This window comes from Melanotaenia boesemani, chromosome 10 (genome assembly GCF_017639745.1).
Source record: "Melanotaenia boesemani isolate fMelBoe1 chromosome 10, fMelBoe1.pri, whole genome shotgun sequence".
Classification (NCBI taxonomy): Eukaryota; Metazoa; Chordata; class Actinopteri; order Atheriniformes; family Melanotaeniidae; genus Melanotaenia; species Melanotaenia boesemani.
The window spans coordinates 32638169-32655367 of record NC_055691.1 but is presented as its reverse complement, the minus strand read 5'-3'; the positions used below and the strand labels follow the sequence as shown (position 1 = coordinate 32655367).

Here is a 17199-nt window from a genome sequence, read left to right as displayed (position 1 = left end):
TGTCATGTTTGTCTTTTTCGACGCAGATGCTGTCAATAACCCCAATGAGCAGCGTCCTGCTCAGAAATGAACAATCACAGCGCAATCTGTCTCCATCAAGCGCACACATGTACACACACACAAACACACAAAAACAGCGCCTGTCAACACTTGGAAACACCAGCTGCTCAATGTCACAACACTGTTCCTTTTTGTCATTCAGTCTAATAATACCCCCTCCTCCTTCTCTCCATCTCTTTCTCTCTGCAACTCAGCACTGATGAATTTGTCAACATGTGGATGAATCTACAGATCCTTTGTTTCTTTCTAAAAAGATGAAGAGATAAAAAGCTTTAGGTACAGTTGTTTAGGGTTTTATTGCTGGTTGAAGAGGAAGATCTAAGTAAGAAGGAAAGTAAAAAGGTTGAAAGAAAGAAGGACACCATATAGACAATCCTACAATTGGACAATACTTATTATATCTTCTCTTAGTAATTTTTCCACATGTAATGTTTTAGTCAACTCCTAAAGAAAGAAGGTAAACTTGAGCTGAAATATTCACAGAAACAACACACAGACAGCTGAACAAAAAACTCAGCCTAACACAAGAGAGGGTAAAATTTAGATCCACCCACTGCCAAGTTATTTCTGTACACCCTCCACTGCCCATTCTATGAGTGTATTTTTTCCCTATGCGTTCATGCATGAGTAGGCGATGCTCAGACCATGTTGGCCAGGATTTCTTGTTTTATCAAGCAGCTGACCAGACTGTTGCCATCATTTACATTTAAGCCCGACGGTCCACTGAGACATGCACACATTTGTTCAGTACAATGCTTGTAAACTAAATCGAAGCATGGCTTCCAATCTCACTGTCCATCATGAGCATATTGTTTGAGGTGCTCTGCATCTGTTAGTGCTGGACCAGCAGGTCTATAAAGCTTATGTTACAGATGGTTATGCTGTACAGTAATGGGCTGTCAGAGGTTCACCACTGCTTCGGAGCAACAGTGAATTATTATTGTTGAGTACTTAATTTACAGTAAACGACAAGCACAACTTGGGAATCATTTATCATGTATTAGAAACCACAACGCTTTGTCATTAGGTCAGAAATGTGGGAGCAAAAGCTTCTATTCTATTCTCTATTGTGTTTGCATGCACACAAGTATCCTGCTCATAGTTGGGGTTTTAAAGTATTACATTTATAAACTGGTTGTATCCTGATTATTAAAAACATGAATACCATGAATACTCAGAAACACATTTGGATATTGTGACATTCAAACACTCAAAACTTAAAGATTTAAGTTCTTTAAGTTTCAGTAATTAATTAGATTTCAAAATTTGAACAAAACGAAAACAAAATCTCTAAGAAGAAAACAAGAATGAGTCTGTCTGCTTTTAGCATGTCCTTTACCCATCAGTCCTTAATTACAATAAGCCTGTTCTGGAACGGGCCCCCCGCCTTCATGTGAAACTAATCCAAAGCACCTGGGGGGGTAATAATGTTGGGCTGTTGGAGATGGAACAAGAACAACACATTCACAGATGAGGGCATGGACTGAAATCAGACAAATGGAACCAAACAGATGCTGCCAGAGATCTTCACACAGCAACTGAACAAGTCTGACAAAGTCTAAATAAAATCCTGCTTCTTCACCATTTTGATAAAATGTTCAGCTTCCTCACTCTTCCTCTCTCTCTATTTATCATAACTGTCCTACCAATGGAGCAGCTCTACATCAAGCGATATTTATGTGTATCAACATACAGTTTAAATTAGTTTCCTTCTTTGAATCCTTAAAATACTCCCAGAGGACTCAATGCATTTATTTTCACATCTCAGCTTCTCAGACTTTTGAATCTAAGACAACTCTTGCAGTTCTTGCTGTTAAGGTCCATGTTAAAGTTTTTTTTTTAATTTTTTATTAGTGCTCATTTTAGCTTCTTAAATAAATTAGGGTCAATAATTCAGACTCATTAAGATCATTCTAACGACTCCACATTCAAACTGCAAAACTGCACCAAGCAATAAGGCACATCTGTTATAAAAGAAAGAAAGAAAGAAAGAAAGAAAGAAAGAAAGAAAGAAAGAAAGAAAGAAAGAAAGAAAGAAAGAAAGAAAGAAAGAAAGAAAGAAAGAAAGAAAGAAAGAAAGAACGCTGCATCATTTTTCTATATTTCAGTTCCATATCATTAACCTCCCGTCATTTCTCCTAGCATGTTATTAAAATGTAAAATTGAATCAGCTGGATTTCTTGTGCTTTGACTTTTGCTTTTAAATATCTTGTAAGATCTGCTTGGGTCAATAAAAAAAAGAAAACACACACACAAAAAAAAAAAACATACAAATGGAGATGTGTGACTGTGCAATGTGGTCGCTGTGGCATTTATCCCAAATCTTTTCAATTATACTTCACAGAGCAGCCAAATCAAATCAGTAATCTCATATTGTAACAACCTACATGAGATATTTTAGTTATTCAGTATAATTTAAGATAAAACTGTTTCCCCTCTCTTTTACTCTTCACGCTGATGGAAATGTATCCTGTCGAAACACGTTTCAAAGTCAGTCCTCTTTCTGATTCCCTCTGATCTGAAGTTCTATGAATCCTCTGCGCTGTCGACAAAAGTTTGCTGTTGGGGCAAGATAAGGTTAGGTTCAGAGAAAGTCAGTCAAATCTTTGGACGTTATTCTGCTCTGTATGTGCTTCCCCAAACAGCAGCACCAATATACAAGCACGCACATGATCAAACAATGCATACACAAGCAAGCGATAAAAGACAGAAAAGTTATTTTCAAAAGAAAACAAACACACCAAAGTCCAGATATGCACAGATATTTTATGCTAATCTGTCCCACCCTCCCACTGATCTGACAGAGTTCTAATTTGCAGTGAGGAGAGGAGAGACATACTGCAAGAGAGATATTTGATTTGATTTGGAGGCAGAGGGGCTGCAGCATAACACCCCTCCATCTCCAATCTACAACAGCTGATAAGGAGGCCAGACAAAGTAAAACTAGCAGCATTTCCACATTAGCATAGCAATTCCTCTCTATCAGCGGGGGTGTTTGGGACTGAAGGTCAGCAGTACATGAGGGACCACAGGAAAGCGAGAGAAAGATGCTAAAAGAAAAAAAAGGGGGAGTAGGGACGAGCCCTTGCAAGAAATCTGTGCATAGTGGTAAAAGCCAAAACACTCATCTAGAGTAGCATAGAAGAAAGATGCAGGTAATATATAGGATTTGGACACAAACCCGTTTCATGTGCTATCATATAAGATAGTGAAGTGATCCTATTTATAATTACTTGGCTTCTTTTAAACAAAGGTCCAAAATGCTTTTTTCTTTGCCCTTTGTGATCATATATGATCTGCTGTTGTTATTAACGCTCAAAGTCATTGCAAATGGTCATCTTTGGGATTCTAGACACGACAGAAAGAGTTGAGTCAGAGTGAAGGGCAGAAGAAAGCAGCTTCTTCACTAATGCAACCTTTAAATAAAAACGAGATCAGGCTTGGATTGCCTGAAGGGATGGAGCGGAGTCGAGGCGTTGATGAAACAGAAGAAGATGAATTCAGAGACACCAGAGGATGGACAGAATAAAGCAGAAATGTTTAGAGGTGGAAGTTACTGAAATGGGTACGATACTGCTAAAGTGGCCTCAATCTGTGAAATGCAGTAGGAAATTCTTGATACTTTGTGATATTTTGTGTTGGCAAAGTACTATGGCGACAAGTTATTAATGCATCTGACATTTAGAAATGCATATTCAATTTTATGACTTCAGATTTTTTTTTTATATATCCACTACATGAACTTCCAGCCTCTGCATTTATGTTCTATAGCACAGTTATTTTCAGCACTCTGCCAATCTGACTATCGTTAAGCAGATCAGGTTATCGCCTGCTTAGGTTCAAGCTTCCCCTCTGTCACAAATGTCACTGCCTCTGAGCAGAAATGTGCGGCGTGATGATATATTGGTTATTGAAATAGACGAGGAAAAGGATTGTAAATCAGTGAGCTGTGCCTTGTGGGGGTGTGGTTTTGGCATGATGTAAGCATTTCCAAAATAGCATAATGGAGAAATGTTCAGTAAAGTAGAGAAAGTGGGACACAGTATGGGAGAACTGATTATCAATGCATTCAGATTATGAGAGGAAGAGATAATTGAGTTAATACTGGAACCGGTGGGGATGTTGATACTAATTCTCTGAATTACAAATGTGCGGTCTACTTCAGTTTCATATTCAAATTAATTAAGAGTTTTAACTTTTGGAACTACCCCCCCCCCCCCCCCCCCCTAAAACTTCTAGATGAGTCAAAGCTGCTTAAAATAGACCTCTGAAGCCATTTTAAGCTACACATAAAACACTCGGCCGAAAGCACTGCTGCATCTTTTTCCTGTTTTTGCATGGGGAGGTGAGACATGGAGCGAGAGAAGGTGAAAGCATGAGGAGTGAGTGGCATTTGAATACCTTTCATCTTTGCTGCATTTTGTTCTGGCGTCAGGAATATCCAAGCTTTTACTGTACACTGATTTACTACAGTGAGACAGGAGACAAAGTAAGCAGAGAGTCAGTCTCTGTTTATGTTTGTCTACATTGTAGTCTGCTGACACTGGAGCCAGACTAACTGTCAGAGCTGCTACAACACCACCTGGATGCAAGAACATCCACACACACACACAACCACACACAGCTAAGTCTGTCTCTCTTCATTCATAAATATATTGATTCTTTCTTTTTCCACCTTCGTGCGTACCTTTGTCCGTGCTGTGTCATGTCGATCGCCCTCCTAGCTGGTACAGGTGAGCCTCCATCTGTGACACTGAGCACCTCCATGGACTTCCTCTCTGGTCTCCTTTTGCCATGACGATTCAACATGGGGGAGTCCACCCGCTTTTTTGGGGGATCTGTACCAAAGAGCAAAACATTGATTGTGAATAAATGCAAAGCATCTGACATGTCCACAAGGTAATATGAGTATTTGTACGTATTGAGTGATTCTCTGCATTACATGTATATGTGTGAGTTTGACTGATGTTTAGCACTGATCACATTGACGTTCTAACTAATAGAGAGTAAGTAATGGTTTCCTCCCAGACCTTGAACTAATGGCCACTGCATTGACTGTATCACATTCACTGAAGGAGGAGTCTATTCATCAAAATGTCGGTATCTAACAGCAGACACACACACACACACACACACACACACACACACACACACACACACACACACACACACACACACACACACACACACACACACACACACACACACACATTTGCTGATACTACTACTTCCATTGCAAGGCTCTTGTCAGAAAATAATCCTGACAGGAGTCAGAGAGGAGCATCTCTGTATCTGTGGGTAGAGGTTTGTGCCTTGTTGTGGTGCATCTCTTTTTTTGATGAGTTAACACCTGAACTGAAGCAGAGGTCAGTTTTTCAAAAAGCCAATAGATAACTTCCATGTGAGCTGCCATTTTTCACTGAGAAGACTTTTTATTTTCAATGATCTGAGCATTTTTCTCTCTAATGGAGAGCAAATCCACTACTGCTGGAACAGGAGATGGCTCAATTTCTTCAAAGATGGTTCAGGTACAATGAACATAAGCATGAGTTTTGGTAGTACTCATTATCTGGATTGTGTTGTTCTCTTTAAATATAAAGCTATGTTAAAAAGTTATATTCACTAGTTAACTATGATTATGTTCAGAACTATGTAACATATGCAGTCTATGATGCCACACTAATGTATGTATATGTTTCTTTATAACTGGTACCAATTTATTTGTGAATGCATGAACATTTTTTATAGACTCTGAACACAGCCTGCACATTGTCAATGTTTTATCTGACTGAAATAAGCTTACCTTCATCAGCTCCCTATCAAAAATGTTTATTATTGCAGCCGTAAGCATTCTCAAACTAGAACGCTTCTTACTGCAATAATTTCTCCTTTTCCCTTATTTCTTTTATTTATTTATTGATCTAATAAATCTATCAAGTTCAAGGTGGTAAAATGCTTCATTCCTTTCGGTGTTGGTCTGTTTTCTTCCTTTTGTGCTTCTTGTGTTGTCTAAACTGTCTTTTTGTGGTTATGGGCTGCACAGTGTTGTTAGGATTAGTGCAGTTGCCTCCCTGTGTATGCGTGGGTTCTCTTCAGGTACTCTGACTTCCTCCCACAGTACAAAAACATGTATATTTGGTTAATTTGTTGGTGAGTAAGAGCGTGAATGGTTGTTTGTCTCTCGGTGTTGGCCCTGCAATGACTGGCAAACTGTGGTATGAATGGTTGTGTGGATGTCTTTTTAAAAGCCAGACAATACATCTTAGTTACATTTAAGCATCTTCTTACAATTATCCTTTGCCGGTTAAAAAAAACAAAACAAAACAAAACAAAAAAACATTCTTGATCTGTACTTATACATTCTTGTTCCAGGCCTCACCAATCTCATTGCGAGGGGGAAGGTTCTGGTCCTCTTGACTGGGGTACCGCTCCTTACGATCCAATAGCAAAAAGTAGATCATCTTCTCTTGGTTCTCACTGCAAAGGCGCGATTAAAAAAGAAACAAAAAGAAGAGCAGAAAGGTAAATTTGTCCACATAGTTCATACTCTAACATGCACATAATCAAAATCCGTTCAGCAGTGAAACATATAAAATCACATACATGAACTGCAAAACATGTCATTAAGATTAGTTTTCTTTATCTTTATTCATTTATTCTTTTGAAGGATATGCAAGAAACATAAGATAAATTGCTTTCATCTGTTAAACAAAAGTTTTTTTTTACAGATCATGAAGTTATCCCATAATATAATGCATATATTTTCTTTAGAAGGCAGTCTATCTCTATATGCAGAGCTTGCTGGTAAGTATTAAGTCTAATGAAAGTATCAAAACATTATGAGTTTGACCTTTTCTTTCTCAGCGAATCAGGGAATGTAATGTCTTTAGCCTCTATGCAACATTCTCTCAGCAAAATGCCCTGGGACTGGCCCTCTCTAATAAAGACAGATTGGAAAGCAGTGGGAGGCAAAGAGACAACGACCTGCAACTTCAGCTAAAATGAACCAGGGAAAGGGAAATCGAGACCACAGATTTCCTTCCATGCAGCACTATTACAAGACTGTCCCTGGAGAAAGGAAGCAAATGCAGGAAATGGCTAGAGGGCATAGTGATAGAGCAATGCTTGTTTAGCATTAAATGAGAAATGAAGGGCTCAAAAAAGAGAGAAAAGAAAAAAAGTCTGCAAATCTGTAGGTTCAAATTAGTAACAAGTGTGTTTGAAAGACTAAATGGTTAGTCTTTCCAGAATGGATGGAAATTTGTTGAAGCAAAACACAAGCATGTGATTCTGAGACGCAAACATCAGTAGCAGAACATCAAACATGTGACCCGTGAGTGTGTTCGTAAACCAGGATAAGTTCGAAGGGAATGTATCCAGGGGCAAAGCGGTGTAAGCACAGTGTGATAACAGTTAAGTGATCTATGGCTTCTGACATCTAAAATGACAGCTTCACAGGATTTCATAAGAGCTGGGAAAAACCATGGCTGACTCTGCACACCGACACTAGAACACACCCATCCTTTGATGGCAGTCGGCTTTTTACCTTTATTGCAGCCCCCTCCTACTCTCCCTGTCTTCAGCTGTTTCTCTTTTTCCATTATTTTCTTCTCCTTTTAAAATGTAAAACTTCTGACATGCATTCTTCTTTTCCCCATCCCTCCCTTTTGTATATTTGTTCACTCACTCGTCTGAGAGCAGGTCTTTCAGTAGCTTGTTTTTGTCTCTAAAGCAGCCCAGGGAGTGCATGCTGTCCAGGACATCTGGGTCGATGTCGTCTGCAGAGGGCAGGCTGCGAATGGTCACCTTCCTGGGCACAGGCTGCTCTGGCTCTGGTTCATTTTTCCCCCCTCTGAGAATGTAAACAAATCACAACACAAATAGTTAAACGTTTAACCTCTGTGGCCCCTACTTTTGTGATATTTAGTGAGATGAAAACGCATTTACTGTTTTATTGTGTGCTGTTCAGTCTGCTGAACATTTGGTGTAGCACGACCTTGATTTACAAAGAATCCATAGTTTCATGCTTTTCCAAAGTTAAATTAGTTTGCATATACATTTCAGAAGATGAATAGGTGTCAAAATATTACTGAAGATGCAGATGGATGACTTAGTTTTAGTTTAGTAAGCTTCTTCATCAATTACTCTTCCAGATATCTCTGTTTTGTCTGCCAGTTTCAACGGATCCCTTAAAATATAAGGTTAAGCTACATTTAGAAACCATTTTCTAGATGTTTTCTTTTCAAGTATCCGATTAAAACAAAATAAACAACAACAAAAAAAGCAACTTCTATTTCTAAAAATGTGCCAAAACTCACAGACTTGGATATTTAAAAAGATTTGAATCAATATGCTCCTCGTTACTTCTTTACCTGAATCTATTATTTTTCCTCTAGTGAGCTCAGTGAAGCATGAACCCCATCAGCAGCAATCAAAATGACACAAATCCCCTGTTATACCTGTGCTATCAACTTGTGAACTTAATCTGCAGTGATGCCTTCACCCCAAGTTACTCCCAACCTTACCATTCACCTGAACACAACTACTGATAGGGAGAAAAAAGACAAGAAAAATTAAAACAAATTAAAGGTTTAAATTACTCAAATATTTCTTTTAAAAAGTAGAAAAACAAGTAGAAAATGTGACCACAGAAAAAACCCATTGAGTTTCAGACTAGAATGGCAGAATCTCATTTCATGTTACATTTAGCCACACCCATCTTGGGCCATTCAAGCAGTTAATGGATCAATAGTATTGAGTCTAGTCTTCACATTCTGTTTATGGATGGCTTGTTAGTTAAAAACAAGATTTTATCAATAGAAAAAAAAAGTACAGACGTTTGCTTACTCTAAACTACCTTGCAGAGACCCACCCTTATATATAAATTTATTATTTTAGGGTAGGATTTAATGGGAGGTCAAAATAACTGCTTTAGTTAAAGAGAGATGCACCTAAAAAACTGGTTACTAGCTGCTTTTTTAGCCTCATATTCTTATTTAAATTTGTGTACAGTGTTTTAGCTTCTGAAAAATGGGCACACGTGCCTGCTTGTGTTTTTCCTGACCACAGATGAGGTGCTCAGATTCTGGAAAACCACCAAGTTATCATACAAGCATTCCCTGTCCTTCATTCATTTGTTCATTCATTCCACCAGTCACTTGACAAGCAAGCCTGCTGTGCAGGGACAGGCAGGCATGCAACTTTCTCACTGACAAAACTCAAACTACATTAGTCTCCTCTTCCAGCTCTTGTCTGCTCTTGTTTCTTTTATCAGTCTTGCTGTCTGCTTCAATAGTCTCTCAGTTGAGGACAGAAACCATAACTCAAATCGCTTTTAGGAGTAACACACTCCTCCCATTATTCATCTCTGATACTGCACTGCAACAAAATTCTATATTTGAGTTAAATAGGGGAAAAAATCTGTTAAACCACTAATCTAAAAAAAAAAAGTTTACTATTTTAACATATAACAAACCATATAGCGTATATTTTATGTGTTATATTTATAGGCTGTCTTCATAGATCCTTGCTCTGCGACTGTATATGAAAAAGGTTGCAAAAAACTTTCTCAAAAGATTTATGTTAGCTTGTTAAAGTGGATATGAACTAAATATATTAAACGATGACTACATAGAGATTAGGTGGGTTCAGCCTCTTCATCCCCACTTGTTCCTTCTGGCCTTCTCACTGTTCATTTGACCATATGATTCACATCCTCTTTCATGCACTACCAATTTACCCCCACATCCCCCCTGAGTGAAGTCATGTCCTGCATAAATGTTCTCCTGTGTATATAGCTGAAGCTCAAAGTCATTTTTCATGCAGTAGCTCCCTTCAGGTCTACATCCCATGCAGGAATGTCTAACAAATGAAATGAGTGGGGAATGTAGGAAGGTGGAAAAGACAGAGGAGTACTTACATGTACCATGTGTGCTTCTGGATCTGTTCTAACTGTAAAAGACAGGAGAGAAAATACAGATTAGTACACAAACCCTTAAATGCATGTAATAATTCTCACAATACCAATATAAACTAAATTAAAAGACATTAAGGAAAGAAGTGAATGCAATAAACAAGAAATCATTCCTGTGTATAGAAATATGTCATATAGTATGATTTCCACAGGTGCTGAGCTTACCAGGTTAAAGGAAATAAAACAGGAAAATACAGGGAGATTCTACAGTAGAAGTAAATAATAAGGCCTTCAAATATTAATATTGCCAATGGGGAAAAGAATGCATTAAGGAAAAGAGAGAGGGATGAGTTGAAGTGCAGTAAGAGTTTAAAGGAGAGAGGTGATATAACTGAGCTTAAAACAGAGAATATTATCTCGCTCACACAAGCTGCTGACCGTGCCAAGCCCTCTGGTCTGAAGGGAATCTACCATTCTCATTCTCTTCCAATCTCTCTCACACACTCACACTCACTCTCTGAATACTACTCTTGTCATCACACTTCTAATGTGGCCACTTTGTCAGCAACACTGTCAACATGGTCTTTTGCCAATAACACAAAAGCAAAGAGAGACAGAAACAGTGAGCCAAAGGGCAACAAAGAAAGATGTCTGCTACAATGACTCCACTGTGTTTCAACTGTCCACAGAGGGAAACGGGATCAATGTCACTTCTGGGACTTTTTTATTTGCTCATGCTACTGTTGTGGAACCACAGGAGATGCACATAGCAGCTCTAATTATTGTCACTTATTCAGAAGGGTTGTGTATGTGTCTCCATCAATGTCTTGATGTTTCCACCCACCCTCCCAGAGGATCTACCTCTGTGTTGTAGAACTGATGAATGCCTTCGTGTGATATTAGTGCAGTCACAGAACAAGGCAGATGGTGGTTACTGACTGCGGGTGACTCCTGACTGCATCTGCAGAGGTCACAGTATTGACAGAGACACTGTGGCTGTCAGATACAGGCCAAAGGGTGACCTAGTCTCTCCGCCTTTTATTGAAGGCCTGGAGGCAGGAGACTCGTGTCACATGCATGCTTGAAAATGATGTGGTTTGAAATGCAGTATCCCATCAATTGGGCTCTGAATGACAGAACCAATTCTGCTTTCAGGCAGAAGGAATACTGCTGTAGGTTGAGGTTTGTGTATGGGTGCAAATTTGAGTATGCACTTTCCTATGTTTAACATAACTTAATGTTAATATAAGCTTGTATTTATTCAAGTGAAGGCTTGAATGTGAGTATACATGTTTCACAATCACTGCTGTGTATGGTCTGAAGGAAAATTAGCATGGGTGGTGAATTATTCCGTCCCACCACGCCAAAATACACCAAGCAGACTAAAGACCTAGCCTTCAGAATAGATGGAATGTTTTTTCTTGTTTCATGAAAATCTAACGTCAGCTGATGAAAGAAGAAGGAAAAAAATCTTAACACAAAGCCATCATCTACATATAAAACACACCAACAAACAAACAAACAAAAAGAGCAGTATAGCTCAGAGAAGAGAATGTGGCCTAATGGGAAGCCTTAATATAATAGAATAGTGGATAAACTATGGGACTACTATATACACACTATATATATATATATATATATATATATATATATATATACACACACACACATATACACATTTCTATATATGCATACATACATATAACCTCCATAAATATCTATGTCAATTGACAGAAGTGATATCAGTGCATCCTTAAAAAGTCTGATTTCTGAGGTACATATTAATCAAAACACATGACAAAAAAACCGCTCACTTCATCTACTTTCATTCCAGCAGTCACGAAACTTCATCTACACCATCCCGTGAGGGTATTATCTGTCTACGAAGATTTTTTCCCCCTTTTTTTTAATGTAATGAGCTAGCCAAGCCTTTTCATCAGCTAGATATCACATGGAAACATGTCTTTCCAGCATGCCAGTGTTCATTTGAATAGTGAGGATGAGATGATTGCGTTGAGGTGGCTGGCCCAGTTGCCTCCAGGGCCCTGACGACAGAGACAGGAAATAAAGAGAAAAGCTTTTATTGGGCTAAGCCCCTTAAGCTCGGATACGTGCCCTCCCACTCAGTCACTGGAGTGAGGCCTTGGCTTTATGTGTACTTATGTGCATCTGCTAGTAAATCTAATTAACAAAAGGTGACAAAAGATGTACTGAAACACAGCCAACAGCTACAGTCTTAATATTCTCATATTTAGTTTGATGAAACCAATCAACATTATTAGGATAAAAATAATCCAAAGAAATAATAATGTCACCTTCCCTCATCACTGCCCTTGGGTATACTTGCCTCATCCCTGACTGAGCGCTAAACTACAAGAATGCTTAAAGTAAAAGGTTATTTGACATTCTGTGAGCTTACAACACATCCCTAGAGCTCTGTTTGGAGTCCTTATGCAAAAGAGGGGAGCAGACAGGTAGCATATTCTCTCCCAGCAGTTTGGTCTGTGTGTAACCCCTTATTGAGGACATTGCTGGTGTCTGGTGGACATATCTGGGCATCTCAGGGTGACCCGCCCTCATCAGAAGAATAAAGTATACTATGTGGACACTGCATAATAAAAGGGTATGATCTTTCTAGCTCATGCTGCTTATCTCTAGTGCTAGCCATAAGACTGCCAGTTCTCTAAATAAGCATTTTTTTGCAGCTTTTTAATCTTTATTTATTTTTTTATTTTGCTCTGTTTCACCGTCACTAAGATTTCTATTACTTTAGTGTTATTTATAAGCTAAGACATGGGAAAAAGGAGCAGCAACATTTACCAACAGTGGTGTCACCAAGCTCATGAAACAGTTGCACTGATTCACTGAGATACCTGGAATGCCGACAGAGAGAGTGAGAATAAATGTGGTATATGTGTGTGAAAATCTGTGGTGTTATTTTGTGTGTGCGCCCATACAATAACTTGTTACTGTTTTGAGTATTGCGTGCTTTCATTCTCTAAATTTAAAAAGCAAAAGATAGCTTAAGGGCAGTGCTATCTATCTACTCTCATTATTTCCATGTCCCTTTGTCCATTTCTCCCTCTCATCCTGACTTTCTGCCCTTCATGTCTGTTCTCACTTCTTTTTCTAGCCTCTTTGCCAAGGTGATTGGCTGCTTCGTAAAGAAGGATCGGCATTGTGATGAGTAAACAATAAGACAAAAAAGGGACAGTACACAAGCAGCAGCCCTGTCCTGAATTCACCCAGTGGGCATGAGGACAAATTCTGACAAAACTGGCAAATATATTTGGAACACGTTAAAGAAGAATAAATAAATAAATATGCAAGAAGACAATGGCTGGCTTGAATGCAATAAACTGATTTTACACATTTTAGTTTGCCATCTCTCCTTGGAGTTTTATCCTTTCTTGCTCTCAGTCCAAGAAACAACCATCCTTCCTTCCTTTAATGCAGACCAGAAAAGACTTGACTTCCCAGATTATATCTAAATATAATCAGCTGTTTCTCCAACATATTTTACACACTCATGGCCAGAGATTATGGATGACAATATTTCAGTGCAGAAATCAATGTACCTTTTAAGCTGTAAAAGGAAAGCGAGGATGCATTTAACATGATAAAGATTAACCATATTAATTAGTGGGAGGAATGTAGTCCAAGTATCTTAAACAACTTTCAGCACTTTGCTTTGGATTCAGTCTTATCTGCTCCTGTCTCTTCATGCTGACTAAATGAATGTGATGTTGGAGCTCTGTGGGGACAATAAATGTTTTACAAGTCCTTATTCCTCCTCTCACTACTGATAGCTCTAAATGACTCTGGCTGAAAATATAGTCCTGTTGTCACTGCACAGAAGAATAGTGAAGTGAAAGTGATGATCAGTCTCTTCCATGTAGGTAGTGGGTGCTGTCTGGAAATCTACACTTTTGAAGTGCTTAACCTATTTGTACAGTAATTCAGGTGTTTGGTCTCTAAGCCTGTATTAGCTGTGTGGGATCTTTCATGTAGAATAGTACACTATGAGATCTTTTATGCTAACATGGCTCTGAGGTAGAAAATACATATTTGCTGCAAATCTGTCAGCATGTGTATTCATAGTTTATTACAAATTAAACAGTTTGTTTCAATATGCAGTCTAGTTATTATGCTTTCAGGATATTTTTTCACAAGACTTTGGAAAACCATATTATAGAGAAATAAAGAGACTGTGGAGTTAAAGGTAAACATTGTTTTATTTAGATGCCTTAATGTATTCCCACATGCTCTGAGAGTAAGTTGTGCATTTAGACTCTGAATTTTAACTACAGGGAACAATTTCTACACTCAAATTGCACTAAATGTGTTTGGAAGTAATATAATTTCTTTACTGAAATAAACTGGCCAAAAAAGGGAATGATTTTGACACAATATCAGATTATTAATTAGCAGATTTTGCATACAGTGGCACAATTCAATTACTCCCAGTAAGTTCCTTTTTCTCTCTTCCTTTTCATTCTCTAGTGCTTCCCTTCTCTGCTAGATTTGGCCCTTTTTAGCCAAATAAAATATAATCTAACCAGGCAACAATAACAGTAAGAAACGATAATCGTCCTTACAAGATGGTGCTCCTGTCCTAGCATACACTACACTGTTACATACCTTCATGTTCTTTACAGATCTTTTTCATATCAGTGAATAAGCTTTCTGATGTCAGAGCAGAGAATGCACATATAGCTGCATTTCTCCTGTTGGTTTATTATCAAAGTTTATTTAAGGACTAAGAGGAGCTTAGCACCTTTCTTCACACCTACAGTTTCCATATCATGAAGTCAAGATATCTTCTGTGAAATATTACTGCAAACTGCCTTCTTCAAACTGGTACCATTAAGGTTGAAAGCTCTGTTCATCAATGTTTCCTGCACCGCAGAAATGGAAAGTAATGAGCTGAAAAAAAAAACATGCTCAAACACAAAGAAGCAGAATCATAATTCTGTCTTTTCACCCAGGTTTTTTTTTTTTTTTTTTTTTTTTAAAGTGAACTGACCGTTAGTCTTTTGGAGGCATCCACTTCAATCATGCCACGGAGAAGGTTCTGACAGTCTGGAGGAATGAAGTGTGGCATATGAAACACTCCCAACTTCACTTTCTCCAGAAGATTCCTTAGGTTGTCATCATCAAACGGCAGGGCTCCCTGGAAACACAGAAGCAGATAGATAAGGGAAAGAGACACTGGAATGGTATGGTTCTGAAACAATAAGGTAGAGAATACACAGTTTGGACTTAATTCTAAAGTGGCAGAAAAAAAAACAGAACAACAACAACAAAAAAAACCACTTTCACCAGAGCATGAAAGCAGAAAGGAGATTATGAATGACTAATGAGAGAAACAAATCACAATATAAGTTTTAATCCTTCATGTCTCTGAATGTGACTGCTTTCTCAACCGGTTCAATTCTCCACTTGAGGCATTCTGCCATCAAGTGCAAAGCAAAATAAATAATAAACAGCGGTGAGCTGAAAACAGGGCTTTTTCTAATAATTACCCAGATTTCTCATTTACCTCCTTCATTTAGCATTCTCTCATCAGAGTCATTCATCAGACAGTGCTGACACTTCACAGATGTGACTGTGTGATGAATGGCAACCTCCACCAGAGGAGAAGATGGAGAGGAGGGAGCAGGGGAGAAAGACTGAAAAGATTGGCTGACAAATGAGGATGTAGAAAAAAAAAGAGGCTTGTGTAACAGATGATCTGAGCATAGGCTAACTGCTGGGGAGTATGCGTGTCTCCTGCAATCAGACAAATGGCTATCTTGCAGCCAAGAGAGAGACTGTGCTGTATGAGCAGGAAAACAGAAAAAAAAACAAAAAACTTTTGAGTGGAGAATTTTCATGATCAGAAAATGGTCATGTTAACGCAACATAAACGTACAGACGTTTGGCCGTAAAACAAGTATACACACATATATGCGATGGAGAGAGTGAGGGAGAAAGAGAAAAAAAAACCAACTATGACAAATACATAGGGCCTGTGGCGAAAAGTTGCCATGTCAGCGTTGCTATTTATTTTGGGCTCTCTTCTTTCAGCTTGGCTCTATGAATTATTCATAAAGCAGAAGTGTGTAGGAACTCCAATACAGCTGTTGATGAAACAAAGCTTCAGGGCTGCATGGCTGGGGAACCATAGACATAATGTAGCTAGAGAATAGACCTTATTATGAATACAGCCTTCTGTGTGGATAAAGGATAATGAATAAAAATATGCTTCTATTTTCTGATCCACAGTTGAGCAAAAATAACCTGCTTTAGGGCCTTTGGAACTTGTTTCGATAAATGCCTCTAAGTGTTATGATTTTTAATCGAACTCCAGGACGATTGAGCTTACGTTTAAGGCTCAATGCTTCAGCCTTGCACCATCCTCTCTTAGCAGGTCAAACTTTAATACAATAGAGGCAGAGCAAAGTTAAAACTGTTCTTTCTCACGGTTAGCTTTTTGTAATTGTTTGTTTGGAGCCATAACAGTTTTCAAAATAAAGCTAGACATATTGAATAGGATGGGAAAGCAAAAATATCTTTGAAAAATTGCATTTTGCTATGTTACTCCAGGGAATTTTACAGCCCAATCATAGTCAAGCGCAAGCTGACACTCACCACCAAAAGAGCAAAAAGAATGACCCCACAGCTCCAGACGTCTGCTTTCCTTCCATCATACTTTTCCCCCTGAAGGCAAGAGAGTTTGTTAGGCAAGCTTTGACATGATGTAGAGCATAGGGAAATAAGAAACATCATTATTTAGATAATTAAGAGAAAGAATATTGTGAATTGGTGGAAAAATGACTTACCCTGATGACTTCTGGACATGCATAGTGTGGAGATCTATTGTGGAAAATAGCAAACAATTAATAAATTAGGAAATAAAGTAAAAGACAATAGAAAAATAAAGGTTATTCAAAGACTTTTGTGCAGCTGTCTTGCAGAATGCGTCAGTAATACAGTGACAGCACAGCCAACATTAAACAAGCATAAAGGAAATAAATGTATGAACTGGAAATGGATTGAGGTGTGCTTCATAAATTTAGACATCCTGAGGGTGTTTGGACGTCCTCCTGTTTGCTCAGTCAAGGGCATCTTCTCACAGCAGACAGTGAACAGACCCGCTAATCTTTACAGCCTCTGGATGGACTGACAGTAAAGCCAATGACTAGATTGACGCATCAATATCATATGAAGATTTATGGAGCCAC

The 17199-nt window shown here is 38.4% G+C and overlaps 1 protein-coding gene across 3 annotated transcripts in view; it reads right to left on the bottom strand.

Annotated features, from left to right (window-relative positions):
• Window positions 1–17199, bottom strand: part of brsk2a (BR serine/threonine kinase 2a) — a 162817-nt gene that overhangs the window by 11165 nt on the left and 134453 nt on the right. For 2 of the 3 annotated variants that reach the window (XM_041997793.1, XM_041997794.1), the window contains exons 6-12: window positions 16798–16831; window positions 16607–16675; window positions 15000–15146; window positions 9980–10011; window positions 7748–7912; window positions 6440–6537; window positions 4748–4898 (exon numbers count right to left, since the gene is read on the bottom strand). In XM_041997793.1, coding sequence (XP_041853727.1) covers window positions 4748–4898; window positions 6440–6537; window positions 7748–7912; window positions 9980–10011; window positions 15000–15146; window positions 16607–16675; window positions 16798–16831 — 696 coding nt within the window. Of the gene's footprint in view, window positions 1–4461; window positions 4528–4747; window positions 4899–6439; window positions 6538–7747; window positions 7913–9979; window positions 10012–14999; window positions 15147–16606; window positions 16676–16797; window positions 16832–17199 lie in introns of all 3 variants that reach the window. The other variant, XM_041997792.1, reaches the window with a different exon arrangement.